The sequence below is a fragment of the Halichoerus grypus genome, chromosome 7 (assembly GCF_964656455.1).
Source record: "Halichoerus grypus chromosome 7, mHalGry1.hap1.1, whole genome shotgun sequence".
Classification (NCBI taxonomy): domain Eukaryota; kingdom Metazoa; phylum Chordata; class Mammalia; order Carnivora; family Phocidae; genus Halichoerus; species Halichoerus grypus.
Window position 1 is genome coordinate 152,561,430 of NC_135718.1, and position 22,627 is coordinate 152,584,056.

Below are 22,627 nucleotides of genomic sequence, written 5' to 3' on the forward strand. Positions count from 1 at the left end.
TTGTATTAATGTGTGATTTCTCTTTTCTCTCGTCTGATTCCTGTTCTGGAACTGCATGCCCAGGGCTTATTTTCTGGACGGGTCAGTATTTTATGTTATTATGTTTGTTTTGTTTTTAAGTTAAGGGTATATTTGAGAGTAAGAACCAGGAGGAAGGTACAGAAGCCTTCTCGTAGATATAGAAGAATGAGGGCAGACCTTCCTTCTCTTCTTATCTGTCTAGCAACTTGCCAATTGACAGAAGGGTTTGGTTTCATGAAAATCTAGTGTGAAAATTCGTTTCAGAGAACCCATATAATAGACATAGAAGTAGAGAAATGTAGGGTGTCGAAATCAGTCTGGATGAAATATTGACCTCAGGGGCGCCTGGGTGGCTCAGTTGGTTAAGCGACTGCCTTCGGCTCAGGTCATGATCCTGGAGTCCCTGGATCGAGTCCCACATCGGGCTCCCTGCTCGGCAGGGAGTCTGCTTCTCCCTCTGACCCTCACCCTTCTCATGTACTCGCTCTCTCTCATTCTCTCTCTCAAATAAATAAATAAAATCTTTAAAAAAAAAAAAAAAAAAAAGAAATATTGACCTCTGATATTATGAATAACATTTCCCTCTGCTTCTTAACTAGGTCTTTGCTCAAAGAAACAGGAACTCTGGAATCCCAGCTGGAAGCAAATAAAGTAAGTAACGTTTGCTTATTAGCTGAGGATATTGCCAGAATTATGAGGAGTGCAAGGAAAACGCCTTAAAGGCAACCCTAGTAGTACTTTTAAGTAAACTCCCCAGCCTGAAGGTCAAGAGCTTCAGGGTCTAGTCCCAACCCTGCCAGCAACTTGCATTCTAGCCGTTGACCGCCGCTCCATGGGCACAGCCATCAGTTTACTTCAGTAACCTCAATTTCTGTGTCATTACAATAGAGCTCATAATACCTGCATCACAGAGTCACTGTGATAATTAAGAAAGAAAACAGGTGCAGAAGCCATCATCATTTGACAATCATTTGCTAATATACTTAAATCCAGATGGTCTTTCAACAGTTGAGTGAAGCAATGGGCTAGAACAGTGTTTCTTAACCTTATTTTCATTATTGCCCCACCTCAAGGAGAACATTTAATTAATTAAATCTAATTAGTCCCTTATGAAAGAACTTCAGTAATAAAGAGGAAGATGTCAGGTGGGACTGATCTCTGGAAGGTCACAAGCATTTGTAACTTGTAATACATTTAGTATCTCGACCCACCCCCATCCTCAGAACCCATTCACTCCTCCCTTACTCAGGAGAAAGCATGGCCTGGATGCAGGCGGTTGGCATCGAATGTGCCTGGAGGACAGGTGCATCCTGTGGAAGTCTGCTGGCATGGCCGCAGGGGAGCCGGCTGGAGCTCAGCCCCAATCCCCAGCGTGGGTAACTTGTGGTGCCGATCTCTGGGAGCCAGCCATGCAGGCATCCTGGGAATGCTCCTCCTCTCCTCTGCAGCATGTAACTACTAATTCTTAGATTTATATATTACACCTGACCAGGATGACCAAGGTCACATCACCTAACCTTCCCACCATCACATAAATGAGGAATACAGAAGTGGATTTCCTGAACAGTTCATTTTTCATAGAGGACAAGAAGAGTCCTGAGAATAATTTAAAAGGAGCAATTAGGGGAAATCCAAACTCATCAGCTTCTTATCTTCTCTACCATCCCTTGGTTTGGAGCTGGTATCCTGCATGACTGCTTCTCTCCTTCTTGTCTTTTCTAGCGGAAGCAGAAGGAGATCCAGGCCATGAAGCGCCAGCTGACCAAGATCGAGGATCTGGGAGACAGCTTGGAAGAGGCTCTGGTCCTGGACATCAAGTATAGCACCATCGGGCTGGCCCAGCAGTGGGACCAACTTCACCAGCTGGGGATGCGGATGCAGCACAACCTGGAACAACAGATCCAAGCCAAGTACTGCAGACCCATGACCAGGGCTGGGCAGGGTGTGCGTGGGATTAGGTGTCAGAACTTAGCCCCAGGGGCTAGAGTTTGGGTTACTGGATAAAAGAGCTGCTTCAGAGGTAGTACACACATCATCTCTGGAATCAAAATTCTCTTTCTCTCTCTTTTCTGTCCCACATAATGACTATTCCTTTTTATTGGGGAGTCTATTATGAAACAGGAGACCATGCTCCCATCCCCATGAAGCTATTCACCACCCAGTTCTCAGGGTCCCTTCACCATCTTATGCGATCTCTTCAGGAAGTCATCCCTTTTGTAAAAGTTCCTCTCAAATGTCTAGAATGCAAGAAATATTCAAGGTGTAGAGCCAGAAGAGCAGAATTCACTTGTTTTTTTCTAAATAAGTTAATTATATCAAAGCAGCTTTAGGTCTTGGTAATAATGGCAGCATTATTGTCTAGATCGGGGATTGGCAAACTTTTCCTATAAAGAGACTGATCATAAATGTGTCAGCCGTGGTGAGTCATGTGGCCTCTGTTGTAACTACTCACTCGCTATCATAGAGAGAACGGGCAATTGACAGCCCACAAATTCATGAGTGTGTCCATGTTTCAATAAAATTCTATTTATGAACACCAGAATTTGAAATTCAAATTTTTATGTTTAAGGAAACACTTCCTCTTTTGATTATTTTCAACCACATAAAGAGGTAAAAGCCGTTCATAGTTCATTAAACTGTACAAAAGCAAGTGGCAGACTAGATTTGGCCCATGGGCTATAGTTTGCCAACCCCTGAATCAGATGACCTGAGCAGCATAACATCCACTAACATCCCTCTTTATTCCACATGGCATGTCTTCTGCTATTTTCCTGTTTTATTTCATGGGCTAATCATGTTTTCCTTTTCAGAGACACCATAGGTGTGAGTGAAGAGACACTAAAGGAGTTTAGCACAACCTATAAGTGAGTATGACTTCATAGTTGATCGGTTCTTTGTTTTCCAACCCATTCAGAAAGAATCTCCAAATAGCTAATTTTTTCCCCTCAGTGTTGGCATGGTAGGATCTTAAATGAAGATCTAGATCTGTTAATTAGCTTCAAGGCACGGCTTTTAATATGTCTATGAGCTTCCTGAAAATACATTTCTCTCATGCTCAACATTTTACTGTCTTTGCTCCATTCACTGGGTTAAAAATAGTTCAGAAACAGAGGCAAGCTCCCCACTTGGTTTTCTGATGACCTGTGACATGTTAAAGCCTCAGTTGACCCAACAAGAACTGTTCTTTTCTGTTCTAATCTGGTTCTGTATTGAACTTGATAAAATGTTTTTGTTCTTCAGACATTTTGATGAGAATCTGACAGGGCGCTTGAGCCACAAAGATTTCCGGTCCTGCTTGAGAGGGCTCAATTATTACTTGCCCATGGTGGAGGAGGATGAACGTGAGCCCAAGTTTGAGAAGTTCCTGGATGTCGTTGATCCAGGGAGGTAGGAAGAAGACCAAGGGCCAGACCATCATAGGGAATGGGGTTTAGAGAAACAGGCACAGAGAGTAAAATGATCCATAAAACATGAAACCAATTCCTCTTGAGAATAGGAAGATACAGACTACCGTAAGTGAATTGGGCAGGTTTTGGTGCCCTTGCAGGATTAGCTCAGAAGTTCATGGCACCAACTCCAACTCAGGCACAGTCTCTGTAATTTGCTCAATTCCTGGTTTCTGTCTGACCTATGAATCTCAGCTCGTCCTGAGAATGGACCTTGAAAGAAGAATCCTTCCATGTGTATAAGGTCCTAAGGGGACCTGGATGATTTGGAGGCCGACTGATGGGAGTGGGGTTGTATGCTTGTGGGGATGGAGTACAGTCATGGAGGGATCCCATCACTGTTAGGGACGAAATCTTTCGAATGCCAAGGATAACAGAAGACCAGAAACAGAGGTCTTCAACTCAACCTGAAAAGCTTGAAGTGCCTGGGGACAGGTGCTGATGGAGACTCCCAGACTGTGTGGAGAGTCCGGCCAGAGGGCTCATGTGGGCAGGGAGGCTGGGGCTTGGGAGGCAGTGTTTACTTTGCTGCAAGGGCGTGAGGAGTGGAGTCAATGTAGAGGTCACAGCCCACAGTCTCAGAGAGGGGAGCCCATTTCTCCCACAGGAAGGGCTATATCTCCCTGGAGGACTACACCTCATTCCTGATCGACAAGGAGTCAGAGAACATCAAGTCCAGTGATGAAATCGAGAATGCTTTCCAAGCCCTGGCAGAGGGCAAGGCCTATATTACCAAAGAGGACATGAAGCAGGTCAGATTCCAGTTGCGTCTAGTGTCACTGTGCTCTCATGGCAATCCACAGCGTGCTTGTCTCGGGCCTGGCTGCCCACCATTGGCAACTACCCTTCCCACCCACCTTTTTTTTTTTTTTTTTTTGGCTCAGACATTGTCCTGCACAAGTTACCGCTTGCTTTGCTTGCCACTTCATTTTGTGTTGTCCCAGCTTGAAAATTATAGTCATTCTCTAATGACCATATGGGTCAATTCCAAATCTGAAAATCAATTTTTAAGGCTATTTCTTTTCCCATTTCTTGAATAACCCAAATTTAGGGAATGGAATAAAATGTGTAGTCCAAGTGAGATGAGACTCCTCAGGTAAGGGCTGAGTTGAAAAGATGAGCTGGTCTTACTCATTAGAAATTACAAACTTCTGAGAAGGTCTGTGATGGGAACAGGGCTGGCTGCTGCTTCCCCATTTCTCTGCCCCCTGGGTCCCGGGTTCGGGGCCTACTGCCAGCCCCAAGGAGCCGCTATTTTTAAGCCCTGTGACTTGTGGTGTGATTATCTCTCTCTGTCGTGTTTCAGGCCCTAACCCCAGAACAGGTGCAGTTCTGTGCCTCGCACATGCAGCAGTATGTGGACCCACGCGGCCGAAGTCACCTCGCTGGCTATGACTATGTGGGTTTCACCAACTCCTTCTTTGGCAACTGACAAGCAGCTCTTCCTGGATCATAGAAAATCTTGGTGTGGTGGGAAGTACTGGGGGAGGAAGGAGACAGCAAGTATGGGGGAGGGGGAGATAGTTGTGTGTGTGTGTGTGTGTGTGTGTGTTTATTATACTTATTAGAGCACCTGGAAAAGTCTCAGGCTTGGGGGATATAAGGCATTCACAGAACTGGGGGAAAGGAAGCATCACAGGCTTATTTTGTATACAACCTGTCACTACTCAGGGGCCAAGCTCTCTATTTTTTATTTGTTGGATTCTACACATCTATATTACTTTGTTTTGCTTTGATTTTAGAATAAAATATTTCCTTTTTTTTAAAAAAGTTCATTTTTTAAGTATTTTTTTAAGACTTTATTTATTTGAGAGAGAGAATGAGAGAGGGAGAGAGCACATGAGAGGGGGGAGGGTCAGAGGGAGAAGCAGACTCCCTGCTAAGCAGGGAGCCCGATGCGGGACTCAATCCAGGGACTCCAGGATCATGACCTGAGCCGAAGGCAGCCACTTAACCAACTGAGCCACCCAGGCGCCCTAAGTATTTCTTTTTAATAGGGCAATGTGAAGTCAAATGTTACTGACTCACATGAGCTTCTGTATTTCTGAGAATCATTCTGTTCTCTAAACATGGGCAGCTAATCACACCACAAACAAGGGTCGTGGCAGGATGGATAAAGTCCAAGATGAGTTACAAACGGTTTCTCTTGAGTTTTGAAATGGTTGTAAATTCTTACGTTTGAAAATGAAGATACTTGACATTCTGGAGAACCCCAGTATTTTATCTATAGAAGAAGAAGAAGACGACCAGCCCTGTGTTCTTCTCAATCTGCCCCTTCTCCATACTTCTCCATCAGGGAGGACACCATTAGTCTCAGAACTGCGAGACTACGGCAGGGCAGAGCTTCCTCTGTCCTCCGTGGCCCCATGTTCACGCTTACATTTTAATGTGATGAAAAGGATGTTTTGATTTCCTTCTGCCTCCTACTAGACTACGAGTTAATTATTTACAAAATGAAGAATTAAGAAAAGAACAAGAAGAGGGGTGCTGTCTCCTAATGCCGACGTTCTGCCTGGACTTGTAAGTCAACGGTGTCGTTTGCTGGTAAGAATCCTTTGGTCACATCTCCTCCTTGTGTGGGACTGCTGGTATCCTGCACCATTTCCACTACCAGCCCATGGATATTACCACCTGTTTACCACCTTGTCTCAATCTCGTCCTTTGCACAAAAGGTAGTCCTTCCGCAGTCAGGGACAAATTCTGTCCCAGGAGCCAATTAAATCAATCTTGGTTAAAACTAAAAAGCTGTCTTTACTGCTAATAATGTATGAGTGTTTTTTACTGATTTTTGCTTAAACAGTTGGATCCTATTGAACATGACAATCAAAAGTATTTAAAAAAAACTTGATTATGAGTTACCAAGAATGGTTGCAGTTGAAAAAAAAAAAAACATAGCCCAGTAGACCATCAAAAATCAGTATAATTGATATCACACTTATCAAGAAGTATGGAGAATCTAACAAACGTATGCTTGTAATAACCAAAGGCAAAGGTGAATATGGTTGCATTCTCCTTCCAACCCCTTCCAAGTATCTACAAGGCCTAAATCAGATCATTAGGCATGTGATGAGCCAAGAAACGCTCTTTAAGGCAAAGAACCATTAGCATCTTATGAAAGAGATTGAATAACACAGAGACCAGAGAAGATAATATTTATCTGAAGAATCAACAAAATGCCGTAAGAAGATGACACCGTTGGTGTCACACACAGCTCCCTCGGAAGTCGCATCCTGACCGCCTAGGCACACAAGCAAAAATGGAAATGCAGAAGCAGCATACATAATTTTGTTGGGTCTATAAATATTCAACTTTTAACAATTAGAACTCTTATCAAATGTCCCTCGTGATCTGTGGCTAAGTTCTTCCTAACTGATACTCACCTTTTCTTGACCTTCTGTTCACTTACTTTAAACTGGAACCCCTGACTTATCCTTACTAATTCTTTTTCTTTACAATCTATAGATTGGAACCTGTTTCTGAGCCCCAGCCCTACGGCTACATCCCTGAGTTTTTTCATGATCCCTACTGCTCGATTGTGTCTCCAAAACTCTTCTACTCCTAAAAGAACACTCCCCTTTACGTTTAATGGACCTCTCTGATCCCGGACATTTGCCGGGAAGCTGTCGGATTTCTGTTTCCTGTACCCAGGCCAGTTTCCCAGTATGGAATCCACTCAAGGCCCAGGACCTAGACCCACTTTCCCGCTTTCTCCAGGCAGATGCTGTGCCAGACCAGCCCTTTACTCTGCCTGTCCAGTGAAATCATGAAATGCAAGATGCTGGACACTGCTGGCCCCAGCTTCCACCAACATCAACGGGGCCACAAATAGGGCAGCCCCAAGTGTCGCTGTCTAGAAACTCCAAACAACACCAGATGGCTATATTGAGCACTCTGTGTGGGGCATTCTCTGCTCTGAAGACTATATTAATCTTCACCTAAAAAGCCCTGTAAAACAGATGCCACTCTCGTTCCATTCTGCATCTGAGAAATGGAGCCGCAGAAAGGTGAAGAAACTCACTCTAGATCACACGTCTAAAACATGGCAAGACTTTAACCTCAGGAAATTGGACTCCAGAGCCTCCCATCTTAATGGGCTGTCCAAGGGCCATGAGTTGGGCACATGTGGTCCTGTTCACATTGGAGGAGCCTCTGCTGTGTGTGTGTGTGTGTGTGTGTGTGTGCGCGACGCGCGTGCATGAATGTGCGCCTAGAAGGACAGGTTGTTCCTTGTAAGCACATGGTCACTTTTTTAACCAAGGGAGGGAATTTGAATCACCTAGTGAGATTTTGTAAACTATTTCTTCCTGTCCTCACCCCAGATCAATTGTGGCTAGGTCTGTAGGGATGGCTCCCAGGAACACTTGCTCTGAAAATCACCCCCATGTGATTTTTATGCCCTTTCAAACTTAAGACTACTACATTTGGAAGTTAGAAGCACCTTTGAGTATTACTTAGCAATTCTTGGAACATCTTTACCCACTGCTGCTCAGTGTGCATTTAGGGAATGTTATGCTAGGTGGACTGAATCGATTTTGGAAATGAATTTGCTCAGACAGCCTCAGTGCAAAAGGGAGATTGCTCCCAGTCTGTACAGTGACGAGGATCCGAGAGTGCATAGCATTTCTCTGAGACCCAGGCCATTTCTGCCGTCTGACTAACTGTCCTACCTCTCCCCAACCTGTTCTCTTCTCTTGGTTCTGGCTTCCTTCCTCCCAAATTTAGTTTCCACGAAGTTCTAACTAGAGGCTGTGTTTCTTCCCTGAAAGCATGGAAAAATATGGATTCCTATTTGAAAAAATTATCCCCCCAATATAAGTTCTTTCTCTCAAATTGTGCCCCACTGCTCACTCATTGCTGAATTATGTGAATCCTGCATTTTCAGAACCTCTTCCGTTTGTAATTTTCTTCGGCTTCCAGGCCCACTATCCATGTTCTGGTCTCCGTGTCTTTGTTTAGGATGATGGCGATGCATCCCTTACTGATCCCTTGCCTCTGTTTTCTCTCTGCTAAGCTCTGTCATCCTCTCTGCTGCTGGATTAATCTTCCAAAATCGGTTCCCCGATGCTACTCTGCTCTCTGCTCAGAGGTTTACTCTCCCTACTGAAGGGATCAAGACTGAAGCAAGGTATTGAAACTGCTGTCTGCAAAGAAGTCTTCACCCAAACTAACTTAGCATCATTTGGGACACATTTTCTGTCCCTTTGGACAACTCACTGCACTCGGAAACGGGCCTAGATTGCCTTGCCACTGAAGCTTCGGTTATTCTGTTCTCTCTGTCAGAATATACTTTCTTCCCACTTAACTGCATTCAAGACTTACCCATCATTAGTAACAAATTCAAGTACTACCTTAGACATGAAGCCTCTGATTCTCCGCTGAGATTAACCTCTCCCTAAACTAAAAGCCAGGTATCACTCTGCTTAGCACGTTAACGATAAAATCAGCTGACATATATTGGAAGATCATTATGATCCAGGTATTGTGCTAAATTCTTTGCATGCATGGTACTATTTAGTGAGCAATGCAAAACTGAAAAGTTACAGCCATTTTACAGATGAGGACATGGGGGTTGAGACCTAGCATCACACAGTAAGTTACAGGGCCTCTGTTCAAACTCCTGACAGCCGCGTGGATTCATTACACTTTTACTTGTGCCTAAGAATGCCTGTGCTGTGCTCGACATACTGCAGGGGGAAAGTGTACTACACAGGAGAGCGTGTCCTCAGCAGATCCCACAGGACAGTATCCATGCTGGGGAGTGAGACAAACAAGGAGGCTCTCAACTCCCAAGATTATGAGGCCATCATAGAGCAATGACGAGTATCAAAGAAAATAGGAAACCTATGTCTTTTCTGAGATACAATCTACCAACTGGGAGAGCCAATGACAAGAGCACAAAGTGACAATGAGTCAGAGATAGAGAGGACAACGATATAAAAAAAAATAAAGATGAAAGACACCCCATGGAGGAGAGAAAACAACCTACCTTTTCCTTGAACAGAGCATTCACACTAATCCATCAAATGGATTCCCACTGAGTTTCAGATCTTGGAAGAGCATTATAGGTAGGATAGTCTAATTATGCAGTAATTTAAAAATCTCTACCATATCCCTGATAGGGCTCCAGCCAGGCCTGCTTTGAACTTGAGCAGGCCACACTGCTCTCATCTTGTTCAGCAGAGCTGGAAAATTCTGAATGAATTGGGCTTCTGTAGTGGTGGCATCTCTGAGGCTGAAAGTGGAAATTCAGATTCTGAGCCCAGTGTGAGTTAAGCACAGTGAGCAGAGCGGGAAACCCTGCTCCGTATTTCCCAGCAGCCCCAGAGAAGTGCAGGCAGCAGGATGGGGCTCTCCCAAGGGGTTGGGGTGGGACAGCTTTGATCTGAAATCCCAAGTATCTGGCCCATTGGCCTGGGTTCCTGGTCTCAGTCCAGCTTACACAGAAGAGACTGTCCCGCTGGGGGACCCTTCATCTTCTACGAAGCAGTCTCCCTTGGAAGGCACTTTTCAGGGCTGTCTGTACGGCCTGATTCCTTAGACTGTAAACAGTAGGGTTGAGGAGAGGGGTCACCACAGTATAGGTGACAGCAATAAGCTGATCCCGCTCAAGAGAGTAACTGGCTTTGGGCCTCAAGTACATGAAGGAGGCACAGAAGTAGTGAACAATGACCACTGTGAGGTGCGAGGCGCAGGTGGAGAAGGCCTTCTTCCGCCCCTCAGTGGAGGGGATCCGCAGGATTGCTGTCAGAATGTAGGCGTAGGAGATGGTGATGAAGGAGAAAGACACCAAGAGGACCAGCAGGCTGAGGATGAGGATGCCCAGCTCACTCGGGCCTGTGTCCCCACATGCCAGGCCCAGCACTGGAGGCGTGTCACAGAAAAAGTGCTGGATCTCATGGGAGCCACAGAACGGGAGGTGGAAAATGACCAGGGTCATTCCCAGCCCAAAGAGGTACCCACTCAGGAAGGAGGTGGCAACCAGCTGGGCACAGGAGGTAGGATTCATGCAGCTGGCACAGTGCAGTGGGCCACGGATGGCCACTTCTCTGTCAAAGCCCATGGCGGCCAGAAGGAGCAGTTGGTGCAGGCCCACGAAGCAGAGAAGAACATCTGGACAGCACGGCCCCCGTAGGAGATGGCCTGGCCCCCCATGACCAGGCTGGAGAGCATCCGAGGGATGACGCCCAATGTGTAACAGGCCTCAGAGAAAGACAGGAAGGAAAGGAAGAGGTACATGGGGGTGTGCAGGTGGCTGTCCAGCCTGATGACTACAGTAATGAAGACATTGCTGGTCAGGGTGACAAGATACAGAGAGAGGAAGAGTACAGACAGCAGGAGCTGCAGTTTCCCAACGCTGGAGAAGCCCAGGAACACAAAACCCTTCCAGGTGGTTGCATTGGCCTGGCCCACCCTGAGCGGCACCCCGATAGATGTGTTGGTCCCTTCCACCTTGCCAGTAGATGCCTAGCTTCTTTAGAAAGCAGGATGAGGTGGATTCTCATTTCTTTGTGCCTGTTGTAACTCCAAAAGAAAGCTCTAATGTAGACAGCAACCTCAGAAAGGTATTCATAGCATTAGACACACAGACGTATGGATCCATTCTCACACGCATGTAGGTACATGTACAAAGACACACAGTGTGCACACGTGCCCACAAACACACACGACTATGCCAATAGACATGCATACCACATACAAAGTGCTCATCCAGAATCATGCACATTTCCCACATCCAAAACTCTATGGACTGCACATTTGCCGCCGATGACCATATCTACAAATACATCAGGTGTGTTATAAATGCATATCTTTTGAGACAGCACATAAATAAGTAGATTGTGCACCACACATCTATTATACCAACATCATACATACACCCACATGTGGACACATACTCATTGCCTGTTAGAACATGACGTGGGGTGGCTTGTTGGATATTATTTTATAGGTCAGGTGACAGCCAAGACTAGAGAAAAAGTGCCTGAGTCCTAACCCAACATTCTTTCCCCCAAACAATGACGACTCTTCTTGGACACTTCGGGACACGCATTCCCGTGAACACGGAACTCTGTAACAATCCCTTGTCTGTGCTGCCCTCCCCAAAGTCTCTTCCACGTGAGTCCATGCCGAGCACGGACGGAAGCACTAGACTCAGGGAAGTGGCGGACCCCTCGGTGCACAGATCCGCTGTCAGGCCGTGCTGTGGCTGGAAGACTGGGCATGGAGGGCTCTCCACTCACCCAAAAAGGCTCAAGGGGAGGAGAGCTCTGCTTCTCAGCAACCATGCTCCAGATGCCTCCCCACCACCCTGCCTGCAGAAGAAGAGACCTGAGATCCATCTCAGACACGTCTCTGAGCGAAAGGTGACGTTCCCAAGTGATACCAGGACAGCTTCTGCACCTGTGGCCCCAGGGGGTGAGTCATCTCTGCTTCCATCAAAACAGCTTCTCTCTCTGAGGGGCTCCAGGCCCCATGGGTGCTGTTTCAAGAAGCACCTCCAACTGTACCTATCATTAGCTATAAATATTCTTTTGGGGAAAGCAGAAGAGGAAATGTGAATGAAGAGATGCTAGGATCATGTTTTAAACAATAATTCGATTATGTGCTAAATAATTATATTTATTATTTTCACATGTTAAATCTCTTTTAAAACTTAAAATGACCTGGTTAGCCTGGTGATGGGTATTAAAGAGGGCTCGTACTGAATGGAGCACTGGGTGTTATATGCAAACAATGAATCATGGAACACTACATCAAAAACTAATGATGTAATGTATGGTGACTAACATAACATAATAAAATAAAATGAAATAAAAAACCTAAAAAAAAAATCTTAAAATGACCTGGTAAAAAAGGGTTGACAATTACATTTTATAGAAGAGGAAACCGAGCCTGATAGAGTTTAAGTGACCCATCCAAGATCACAGAACTCAGATTCATGCTTTTAAAGTCTCCCTGTAAGATGTATAGTAAGAGCACAGGAACTCACCTTCCCCTGCTGTTGTCTCAGGAGCTGGAGATGACCGTTTCCAGGGTGCACCCAGTTTCAAAGGCACACACACTCACGGTCACATACTGAGAGCACCCTCGTTCCCCAGCCTTACCTTCTTCCCACCTCCTCATCTGTCCACTCCACTTCTTTCAGACACATCTTTTTATTTTACTTTTTAAAGATTTATTTATTTATTTTGGAGAGAGAGAGAGAATGAGAGAGCGAGCACAGCAGGGAGGGGTAGGGGGAGAGGGAGAGTCTCAAGCAGACTCCCCGCTGAGTGCAGAGCTCAAGCTCCATCTCACCACCCTGAGATCATGACCTGAGTGGTAATCGAGTAGGACACTTAACTGACTGAGCCACCCAGGCACCCCAGGCACATCTTTTTAAAAGCAACTTTACCTTTATCTTCTTTCCGTAATATTGTAATAGCTGTATCTGTGTCTTTTCAACCCATCACTCAGATTGTCCTGAAACTTGAAGATGCCCAGAAAGGCCAGGGTTAATCATGCTTTCTAACTCTTCACTCAACGTGCATTTTCCCCTAGTACGCTAGCAGTGTGAATCTACACCTCCAATACACATTTTCACCACCCATCCGCTGATTCAGTAGAAACAGTAATGATGATTGTTAACATGTATTCAATGCCAGACTTTTTGCTGACCTCATTAGATGAATTGAACGCTTACAATATTTAAAGATTTTTATGATTACACTTTCTTTTCAGATGAGAAGACTAAAGCACGGAAAAATAAAATAACTTACTGAAGATAACACAGCCAGGTGGCAACAGAGTAAGAAGTGGACTCAGGAACGCTTCTCTTAACTACCATGCCTTTTATGGTAAACTACATCAGTCAGAAGATGAGCAGAGATGTGGAAATTAGAGTCACATTAGTACAACTATTGGCTTTCTAGCAATTTTTCTTGTGCTACTGTTTTATCTGTTGATCTAGAGATGATAGGATGCATTTTTAACTTAACCCGCTCTACTTAAACTAAATATTGCATTATTTCCAGTAAAATATAGAAAAGTTGCAATGACATAGCTGCATTTACTTAAAACCACTAACAACGTTGTTATAATTTTTAAATGGGCTTTTGCCTTTCTTAGAGAAATTTAGAGAATACGTGTATATGTGTATATAATCTTTTCTATTTAACCTCACATTCAGCATGTTCTTCATTCTCTCCTGTGTATCCAAGTTACCATGGATTTCATTTTCCATCAGCTTTCCCTTAGTGTTTCTTAAGGTGCATACTTGCTAGCAACTATCTTCATGTTTCTTTATCTGAAAATTTCTTCATTTTGCCTTTATTTGTGAAGTATAGTTTTGCTGGATAAAAAATTCCTAGTCAAGAGGGTACTTTGTTTCATCTTCCTGTATGCCATTTGCGGGGTCTCTGTCCTCCCTAGTTTCTGATACCAATACTGCCATCAATGACGTCATCTTTTTACTCCAGGTAATGACGTGTCAAATTCCTCTTCTTGTTTCAGTGTGTTCTCTTTACCTTTGGCTTTCACCAATTTGAGAATGACGTGTTTACACGTGCTTTTGTGTGTTTCTTACTTGTGATTTGCTGAACATCTTGACTTTGTATGTTACTGTCTTCCACCACATTTAGGAAATTTCCAGCTATTATTTCTTAAAATATTTTCTCCCTCTTTATCTTTTCATTTCCTTCTATATTCCAAACATTGAACTACTTGCTATTGTCTTGAAAATCTCACAGAATTGATTCATTTTAATTTTATTTTTTTCTTCTTCAGATCAACTTATTTCTATTGATTTATTTTCCAATTCATCAGTCCTTTCTTCTATCATCTCCAAAATGCTGTTGAGCCTATTTCATGAAAAATCTATATTCCAGGAATATGTAAAAAGAATAATTATTCAAGACAAAAGGGATTTATTCCAAGAATACAGGACTGATTTCTATTTGAAAATGTTAACATAATTCACCAAATTAGTCAAATAAATGAAAAAAGTAATCTACTCATCTCAATATTTGTACAAAAATTATTTGTAAAAATCAATATCCACTGATGGTTTTTTTTTTTTTTAAACTCTGTTTCTATTTAAAACTAAAGGCACTATCCTAACTTTTTGTGAAATACTGCTCTTTTCCCTAGGCTGAACACTTTGGCCATTCTATACAACATCATACTGGAGGTCCAAACCAGTGTAATAATGTAAGAAAAAGATATAAAAGACAATGATTTGAAAGGGATGATAAAACCCTTCATTTGCAAATGACATGACTGAGTACCTAGAAAATCTTACTAAATCTACAGAAGGACTACAAACCTAATAAGTATATTTAGCAAGTTCTCAAATCAATTGTTTTTCTTTATATTAAAAATAAGAAATTACATTTTTAGATGTCAATTTTAATAGCATCAAAACATAGATGCTTAGAATCAACACAGAATTAAATTTAAGACAAGAGAGGAAGTACTCTATACTTTAAAATTCTAAACATTAATGAGATAAGATTAAAGTAAATCTAAATAAATGAAGATACATAAAATTTCATGGATAAAAAGATTCAATATTGTAATTTTGATTTCCCAAATTTATCTATAGATTCAATGTATCTCAGTAAATAAACTCAAACAGGATTTGTGTAGAAATTGGCAAACTAATTCTAAACATTATCTGGAAATGAAAAGATCTAAACAATCATTTGGGTGAATTAAACACCTGAGCTCAAAATTACTATAAAGTAACAATAATGAAAACAGTGCTACTGGCAAAAAGGTAGGTATATAGATCAACAAAAAATATAAAGTCCAGAAACAGTCACATCTATATCCAGCACCATCAATTTCCATAAAGGTGGCCTGTACAAATCAATGAGGAAAGTCTTTCCAACCAATGGTACTGGAATGACTGCACTTCAGTATAAGAAAAACAAAACAAAAATAAAAACAATCCTCACTTCATTCCATACACATAAATTATCCCAGATGAGGTGTAGACCTAAATGTCTAAAAGGAGAGAGCAACTTAAAGAATACACAGAAGAGTATCTTCATTACCTTGGGGTAGGCAAAGAATTTTTTTAGGCAGGAGACAAAAATGCATAGGCATAAAAAATTGATCAATCAAACCACAAAAATTAAGCTTCTGCTTATCAAAGAGCAGATGGCAGAGCAAAAGGGCAGAATAACTTTATAAGAAAAGCCAATTTGTACTAAGCTAAACATAGAGTGAGTAAGCATATGGCCACGCAAAGACTTGTATAAATGTTTTAGCTGCTTAATTCGTAATTTGAAAAACTTAGAAACAGCCCAAATGACCACAAACGTGAATACATAAACAAGTTGTGGAATATTCATGCAATGAAACAATAGCCGGAAATATAAAGGAATAAACATGTAACACCAAGGGAAATCTCAACAGCATTCCTTTGAGTAAAAGAAGCCACAAGCAACAAAGTTCATACAATTTGTTTCCATTTATGCATTTAAAGAACAAGAAAGTTTTATAATGGTTGTGGAAATCACCTCACTCGGGGCCCTACGGCTCCGATTGGATAAAAGCTCAAAAGAACTTCCTGAAATGACGGAAATGTTTTAGGTCTTGAACTCAGACTTGATTAGTTATGAAAATACAAATTAAAAAACACACTCCTGAATAACCAATGGGTCAGAAAAGAACTCAAAAGAGAAATAAAAAAAAATCTTGCCACAGACGACATGACAAAACTTAGGAGATGCATCAAAAACACTTCTAAGAGGAAAGTTGAAAGTTGATATTGATAAGTAACCTACATTCAGGAGAAAGAAAGATCTCAAATAGATAACTAACTTCACACCTGACAGAACTAGAAAAAGAACACATTAAACCCAAAGATAGCAGGAAGAAGGAAATAAGGAAGATGGGAGCAGAAACAAAGACTAGAAAAACAATACAAAAGGTCAATAAAATCAGCAGTAGGGGTGTTTGTTGTTTCTTTGGGTTTTTTTGCGGGGAGGGGTTCTGATTTGTGTTTCCAGGTGACTTCAGCAACTCTAAGACTGGGAAATAAATATAAGAAAACCCAGGGAAACACCATACTGTTCTTTGGGCCCCAAAGTCCCTAGCTGTTCTTGTCCTTTCCAGCGTTCAGATATTCTTCTGTGTGTTTTATGAATAATGCCCAGAGTTTTCAGTTGTATGAGGTGGGAGGAATGGGGAAGGTCTTTCTACTCTGGCGTCTGGAAGTAGAAGGCCTATTGCTGTCAGCTAGGTTTTATCACAGAGTTTCCTAGATTGAATGAATGAATAAAATAAGACAAAATCAGAGGGGGAGACAAACCATAAGAGACTCTTAACCATAGGAAACAAACAGATTTGCTGGAGGGGGTGGGGTCGAGGGATGGAGTAACTGGGTGATGGGCATTAAGGAGGGCATGTGATGTAATGATACTGAGTGTTATATGCAAGTGATGAATCACTGAACTCTACCTCTGAAACTAATGATGCACGATATGTTAACTAATTGAATTTAAATAAAATAAGTAAATCAAATGAATGAAATCTGTAACCCCAACCTTTTCAAAGTTAGGTAAATAGAGGGATAAATAGATAGACAGCTAAAACATGTAGGAGGCTAAGAGGATTTTAATAAAAATCTACTGACCAAGGTGATTGAAATCCATAGTGTTTTTATTTTCCCTAAACTTCTGAATATATGACCTTTTCTATTAGGCAATGTGGTTGAAAGTTATAGATAAACAATCATAGCTGACAATCGTTTTATAACAACTGGAAAACCCTATTATGATAAACTTTCAGAAACTGAAAAATTGCATGTTAATGGTAGACAATGAATATTTTTTCAAGTCAAATAGATTCCATATCATTGTTTTTGAGAAAGTAGGAAAAAAGAACTGATAAAATTATCCTCCAATATAATATTAAACATAACTTTTGATGATAGACCATTCAGCTATTAATGAACTGTAACTTAAAAGAAATTTTTAAAAAATTGAGTAGCTCTGCTTTTCTTAAAAAAACTTGTTTTGGAACAAAATTAATCCTGAACTGTCTTATTTTAGCAAAAAGAAATATTATTCATTGATATATAAGGTAACTTTTAAAGTACTACTTTCATTCAGGGATAATTTTACATTAAAATTTTAATTTTCACATTTAATCAGATTTTCTCTTGTATATAAAATATGATAAAAACATTAAAAAAATCAACCTATAAACACTTTTGTTACAGAAAAGTATGATAAGGCTTTTTTTATCAGCTTGCCCAGCTGTGTGGCGGAAGGGGAAGAAGTAGGAGCTGAAAGGTTTAAAAGCTGTCAGAAAACCACAAAGCAGAGTCAGGCTCTTTAATAGCTTCTGCCAGTATCACGCTGTCTTGATTAATGCAGCTATATGGTAGGTGTTAATACTGGATGGAATGATTTCCACTTGATTCTTCCTTTTCAAGAGTGTTATAGGTATTCCAGAACTGGTTACTTTCCATATAAATTAGAATGTGTTTGTCGTTCTCTACAAAAACAAACAAACAAAAAAGTCTTTCTGGGATTTTGAAAGGATTGCATTAAGCCTCTAAATCAACTTGGGGATCAATTTTGTTATTTTTTTCTAGGTTCTTGAGATAGGAATTTACATCATTATTAGAGACCTTTCCTCCTCTCTAATAGATGCTTTAGCTGTATCCCACACATTTTGATATGTTGTAATATCATTTTGATTCAGTTATATGAATTATTTTTATTTCCTTTGAGATTTCCCCAATGACCATGGATTGCTTAATATTGTTTAATTTCCATGTGTTTATAGATTTTCCTATCATCTTTCTGTTCTTGATTTCTAACTCGATTCCATTATGGTTAGAGAACCATATGTCCTCTGTATGATTTCCATCCCTTGAAATTTCTTGCAGTTGAAGAGGTGATGGGGATTAAGGCATGAACTTGTGATGAGCATCAGGTAATGTATGGAAGTGTAGAATCACTATATTGTACACCTGAAACTAATATAATACTGTATGTTAGCTAACTGGAATTAAAATAAAAACTTAAAAAAAAATTCTTGTGCTTTGTCTTGTGGCTTGTCTTGTGGCTCAGGATATGATTTTTCTTGGTGTCATGTGGAGGGTAGGTTACCCCTGAGGCTCAGCTGGTGATGCTCCTGTAGGTGGATGGTGTAAGGGGGAGGGGTCTGACACTGCGGGTGCAGGCAGATTAGGGTCCCCACTGCCATTAGTTTTAGGTCTCCCTACTAAGTCCCTGCCGGGCTTCCCCTTTCTTGGTTCTTTGCCTGAGAGAACAGCCTTAGCTTGCATTTATTTATTTATCTATCTATTATTTATCTATTTATTTATTTATCTATTTATTTATTTTTGTTTTGTTTCTGCCTTTGCCTGTGGGCATTTTCAGATTGCATGTTGCAGGGCTCTCCACACCCCGATCCAGAACACACTGGGCATAAACAGAAATCCTTGCAAGCCTGCTGTGGTAATGTTCAAGTGCTGAGGTCCTGGGCCAGCCCATTGTCTCTGTTTCATCTTTACAAGTCATGTTTAGGATTGTTGAGTTATTTCCCGGTTTTTTAGTTGTATTTAGAGGGGAGTACTGAGAAACGTGAATATAGACCATTTTGCCTGGAACTTGAATAGGTCAAAGTTTCTAAGAAATTGGTAAACTACTTTCCAAAATTGTGAACTATTTTATAGCTTTTACATTCGCAAAAATAGCATATGAGTTACACTTCTTCCAATCCTCACCCACACTGGTGTAGCCAATCTTCTTTTTTTAAAGACATTCAAATAGTTGTGTAGCGGAATCAAATTGTGTTTCTATTTTGTATTTCCTAATGACTGATCATGGTGAGCACCTTTTCAAGTGCTTATTTCCCATTTGTGTATATTCTTCAAATGTTTTTAAGATCTCATTGCCGGGGTGCCTGGGTGGCTCAGTGGATTAAGCGTCTCCTTCAGCTCAGGTCAAGATCTCGGGGTCCTGGGATAGAGTCTCGTCTCGGGCTCCCTGCTCAGCGGGGAGTCTGCTTCTCCCTCTCCCTCTGCTCCTCCCCCCCATTTGTGTTCAATCTCTCTCTCTGAAATAAATAAATAAACTTAAAAAAAAATCTCATTGCCATTATATTTATACATACGTACATATACATGCCTAGGATTCTTCTGAAATATATTTATTTAATCAATTTTGTGTCATTACATAGTTAGTACAAGTGCTGGACTACAACACATTATATTCTTCCAGCAACTGGAATCCCAGCCTTCTTATTTTGTGGTCTTTCCCAACACTCCTCCACGGCCCCTCCTCTGGCCACTCTGCTCCAGTTTGTCCTGTCTTGTCTGAGCAGTTTCAGCCCTCGGCACACAACAGTGCCGTTCACTTTTCATTGGCTCTATCTTCTTTCCTCCATCAAGGTACAAATTCCTTGTAAGAAAAGCCCATTCCTTCTCAGAGTAGTCTTCAAACATTGTGGAGCCCTTCCCCAATACCCAGGAGGGGAGCTGGTGATGAGAGGGTGAAAGTGTCGGGGAGGGGAGGCATTGGGATGCGCCTCCCTTCCCTCTCTGCCAAAACAAAACTTGCGAATTAGCGCAGACACAATTTGAGCTCTGCAAGTTTTAAATCCCCAGAGATTCCCAGCAGAGTTTTACTAGTCACGGGTTACACAAAGCCCTGTAACTAATGAGAGAAAATTACAAAGTTGAGTGAGAAAGTTCTCTTGCTCTCTCTGATGAAAGGAGAGAGGAATCCCCGAGGGTCTCCTAACCAGAGCCAAACCTCCAGAGCGGAGGAAACTCAGGCCCTCATCATGATCAGACAATATCTCTAAACTGGTAGAAGAAAAGGCTCTCTCTTTTTTTTTTAAATTTTTTATTGTTATGTTAATCACCATACATTACATCATTAGTTTTTGGTGTGCTGTTCCATGATTCGTAGAAGAAAAGGTTCTTAAGCACTGTGGTTTAGCGAGTGGTAGAAACAGACCATAGCTCATGTGGCCCAGGCTCACAACTTGAGTCGGAAGCTCTAGGCCACAGGAAGCTGAAGCTTGCACAAAATCAGGGCCCTTTCCTCACTCTCCGGCTAGGGAAACTTAGACCCAGAAGGTTCACAGACTTCCCAAGGTCACTAAACTAGGAGTGATAAAGTTAAAAATGCAGACTGTTAGACCGATGACTTTTATAGTAAGTGGATCTCTGTCTCTTCTGAGTGAAGAACAAAGCATGCTTCCAACAATGTGAAGACCATCGTGGAAGAATATAAGCCTAACACTGAATTGGCTTGGGGCCCTGATAAAATATACAAGGTAGGAAACTCTTGTAGATGATTTGACTCTGATTTCCTCACAATTAATTTTCCCTGCATTTTCTTCAAATTACCATTTCTCTGTGACTTTGGAAAGGGTGTGTATTTCTTTTGTCAGTGGATCCATATTCCAGACTAAATTTGATACAAGTTGATTTAGGGATAACTTCAGAGACACGTGAGGGTAGGGTGGGGTATGATACGCTCACCCCACTACACGTACAGACATTCAGAATATGTCAGAGTAGGGGAGGTCCTGAAATTCACCCTCTACTACTGACTGTTCACCAAGTAGGCATTGAGCACACCATCAGGTAAGAATTAGGTAAGGAACGACCTGTTTTAAAATATGTATTGCTGATTCTTTGCATTTTCAAAATGCTTCTGAATTTAATGATGGATTTGAACACAAGCCCTCTGGGCTGTTTAGGAGGGGATATGGCATATCGTGTGAAATCAGGCTGTTCTGCAATTGGTGTGTTAGAAAGAGTTTGAGGGGCACCTGGGTGGCTCAGTCGGTTAAGTGTCTGACTCTTGGTTTTGGCCCAGGTCATGATCTCAGGGTCATGATCTCAGGGTTGTGAGATTGAGCCCTGTATCAGGCTCCCTGCTCAGCATGGAGTCTGCTTAAGCTCTCTCTCCCTCTGTCTCTCCCTGCACCACTCCCTCCCACCCCATTCTCTCTCTCTCAAATAAATAAATAAATAAATCTTAAAAAAAAAAGAAAGAAAGAAAAAGTAAATAAATAAAATAAAATAAAATAAAATAAAAAAAGAAAGAAAAAGAAAGAGCTTGAGTTCTGCACTGAGGACACCAGGTACTAAAAACAACTTGTTTTGCCCATCTACTCTCCCCCTCACCCCACTTTGGGGTACTTAATTATTCATCTTTTAGTTCCCCAATCCAATTGCTCTTCTTCAGAGTTCTTGTGAAGAGTCAAGAGAACTAGGAAACTTTAATGCTCTCCTGAGGCAGGAATTGTTCACAATGGCTTATCGATAAGCGGAAGGGTGTATGGGACCTAGTATTTCTGGGAGAGGAGAAAGTCGTCCAGTCCTGAGAGCTTCAGGAAATTGTTTGCAGGGGAAAATAGGACAAGCTGAAAGTGTGGGTGTGGAGACACTAAATTTGGAATCTAAGGAGGCTTGCCTAAAATGCCTCGTAAGAGGGGCGCCTGGGTGGCTTAGTCGTTAAGCGTCTGCCTTTGGCTCAGGTCATGATCCCAGGGTCCTGAGATCGAGCCCCGCATCGGGCTCCCTGCTCCGCGGGAAGCCTGCTTCTCCCTCTCCCACTCCCCCTGCTTGTATTCCCTCTCTCGCTGTGTCTCTCTCTGTCAAATAAATAAATAAAATCTTTAAAAAAAATAAATAAATAAAAAATAAAATAAAATGCCTCGTAAGGAAGCCCAAGGATCATTTAGATAAGCCCCTCCTAATGTAATTGCCTTAGGCAGGAAGACAAAACAAAAAACAAAAAAACTCTAGTCTTCTTTTGGGGAGGTAATTACCCACAGATAGCAGGTGTGGATACAGTGAGAGAAAGTGGGAAACAGGAAAGGAGAAAGGGTGGTGGGAAAGACTAGACACATGATTCTCGTGTGGCCAAGGATGAAGAAAAGTCTCGTCAGGTCTAAGAGGACAAAAGAATCAAGGAGCTCTCTAAGGAGATTCCAAAGGGCTGTGGATTATTTCTGCAGCCTTTAATAATAAAAGTTTATCATTATATGACTATAATTATTTTATTTATATTTATTTATACATGTTAAAGTTATATAATTATAATTTAGACCATTTTCCTACTGCCTCTTTTGACTGTCAGTGACCAGCTCGATTCTGCTGACAGAAGGCTTAATCTTAGCCAGAACCAAATCTAATT

General features: G+C 41.8%; 2 protein-coding genes across 2 annotated transcripts in view; one reads left to right on the top strand and one right to left on the bottom strand.

The window, feature by feature from the left end:
- The window catches only part of SPTA1 (spectrin alpha, erythrocytic 1), a 70,933-nt gene extending 65,696 nt beyond the window's left edge, over positions 1 to 5,237 (top strand). Inside the window, exons 46-52 of the mRNA XM_078078482.1 lie at positions 64 to 81; positions 621 to 672; positions 1,744 to 1,931; positions 2,832 to 2,885; positions 3,262 to 3,408; positions 4,075 to 4,219; positions 4,774 to 5,237. Coding sequence (XP_077934608.1) covers positions 64 to 81; positions 621 to 672; positions 1,744 to 1,931; positions 2,832 to 2,885; positions 3,262 to 3,408; positions 4,075 to 4,219; positions 4,774 to 4,899 — 730 coding nt within the window. The 3' untranslated portion in view covers positions 4,900 to 5,237. The remainder of the gene's footprint in view (positions 1 to 63; positions 82 to 620; positions 673 to 1,743; positions 1,932 to 2,831; positions 2,886 to 3,261; positions 3,409 to 4,074; positions 4,220 to 4,773) is intronic.
- A 4,699-nt stretch (positions 5,238 to 9,936) lies between these two features.
- OR10Z1 (olfactory receptor family 10 subfamily Z member 1) lies at positions 9,937 to 12,618 on the bottom strand. The gene is given in 3 exon segments (XM_036069840.2): positions 9,937 to 10,541; positions 10,544 to 10,878; positions 12,572 to 12,618. Coding segments are annotated over 3 exon segments (987 nt in total).
- Positions 12,619 to 22,627: the final 10,009 nt, after the last annotated feature.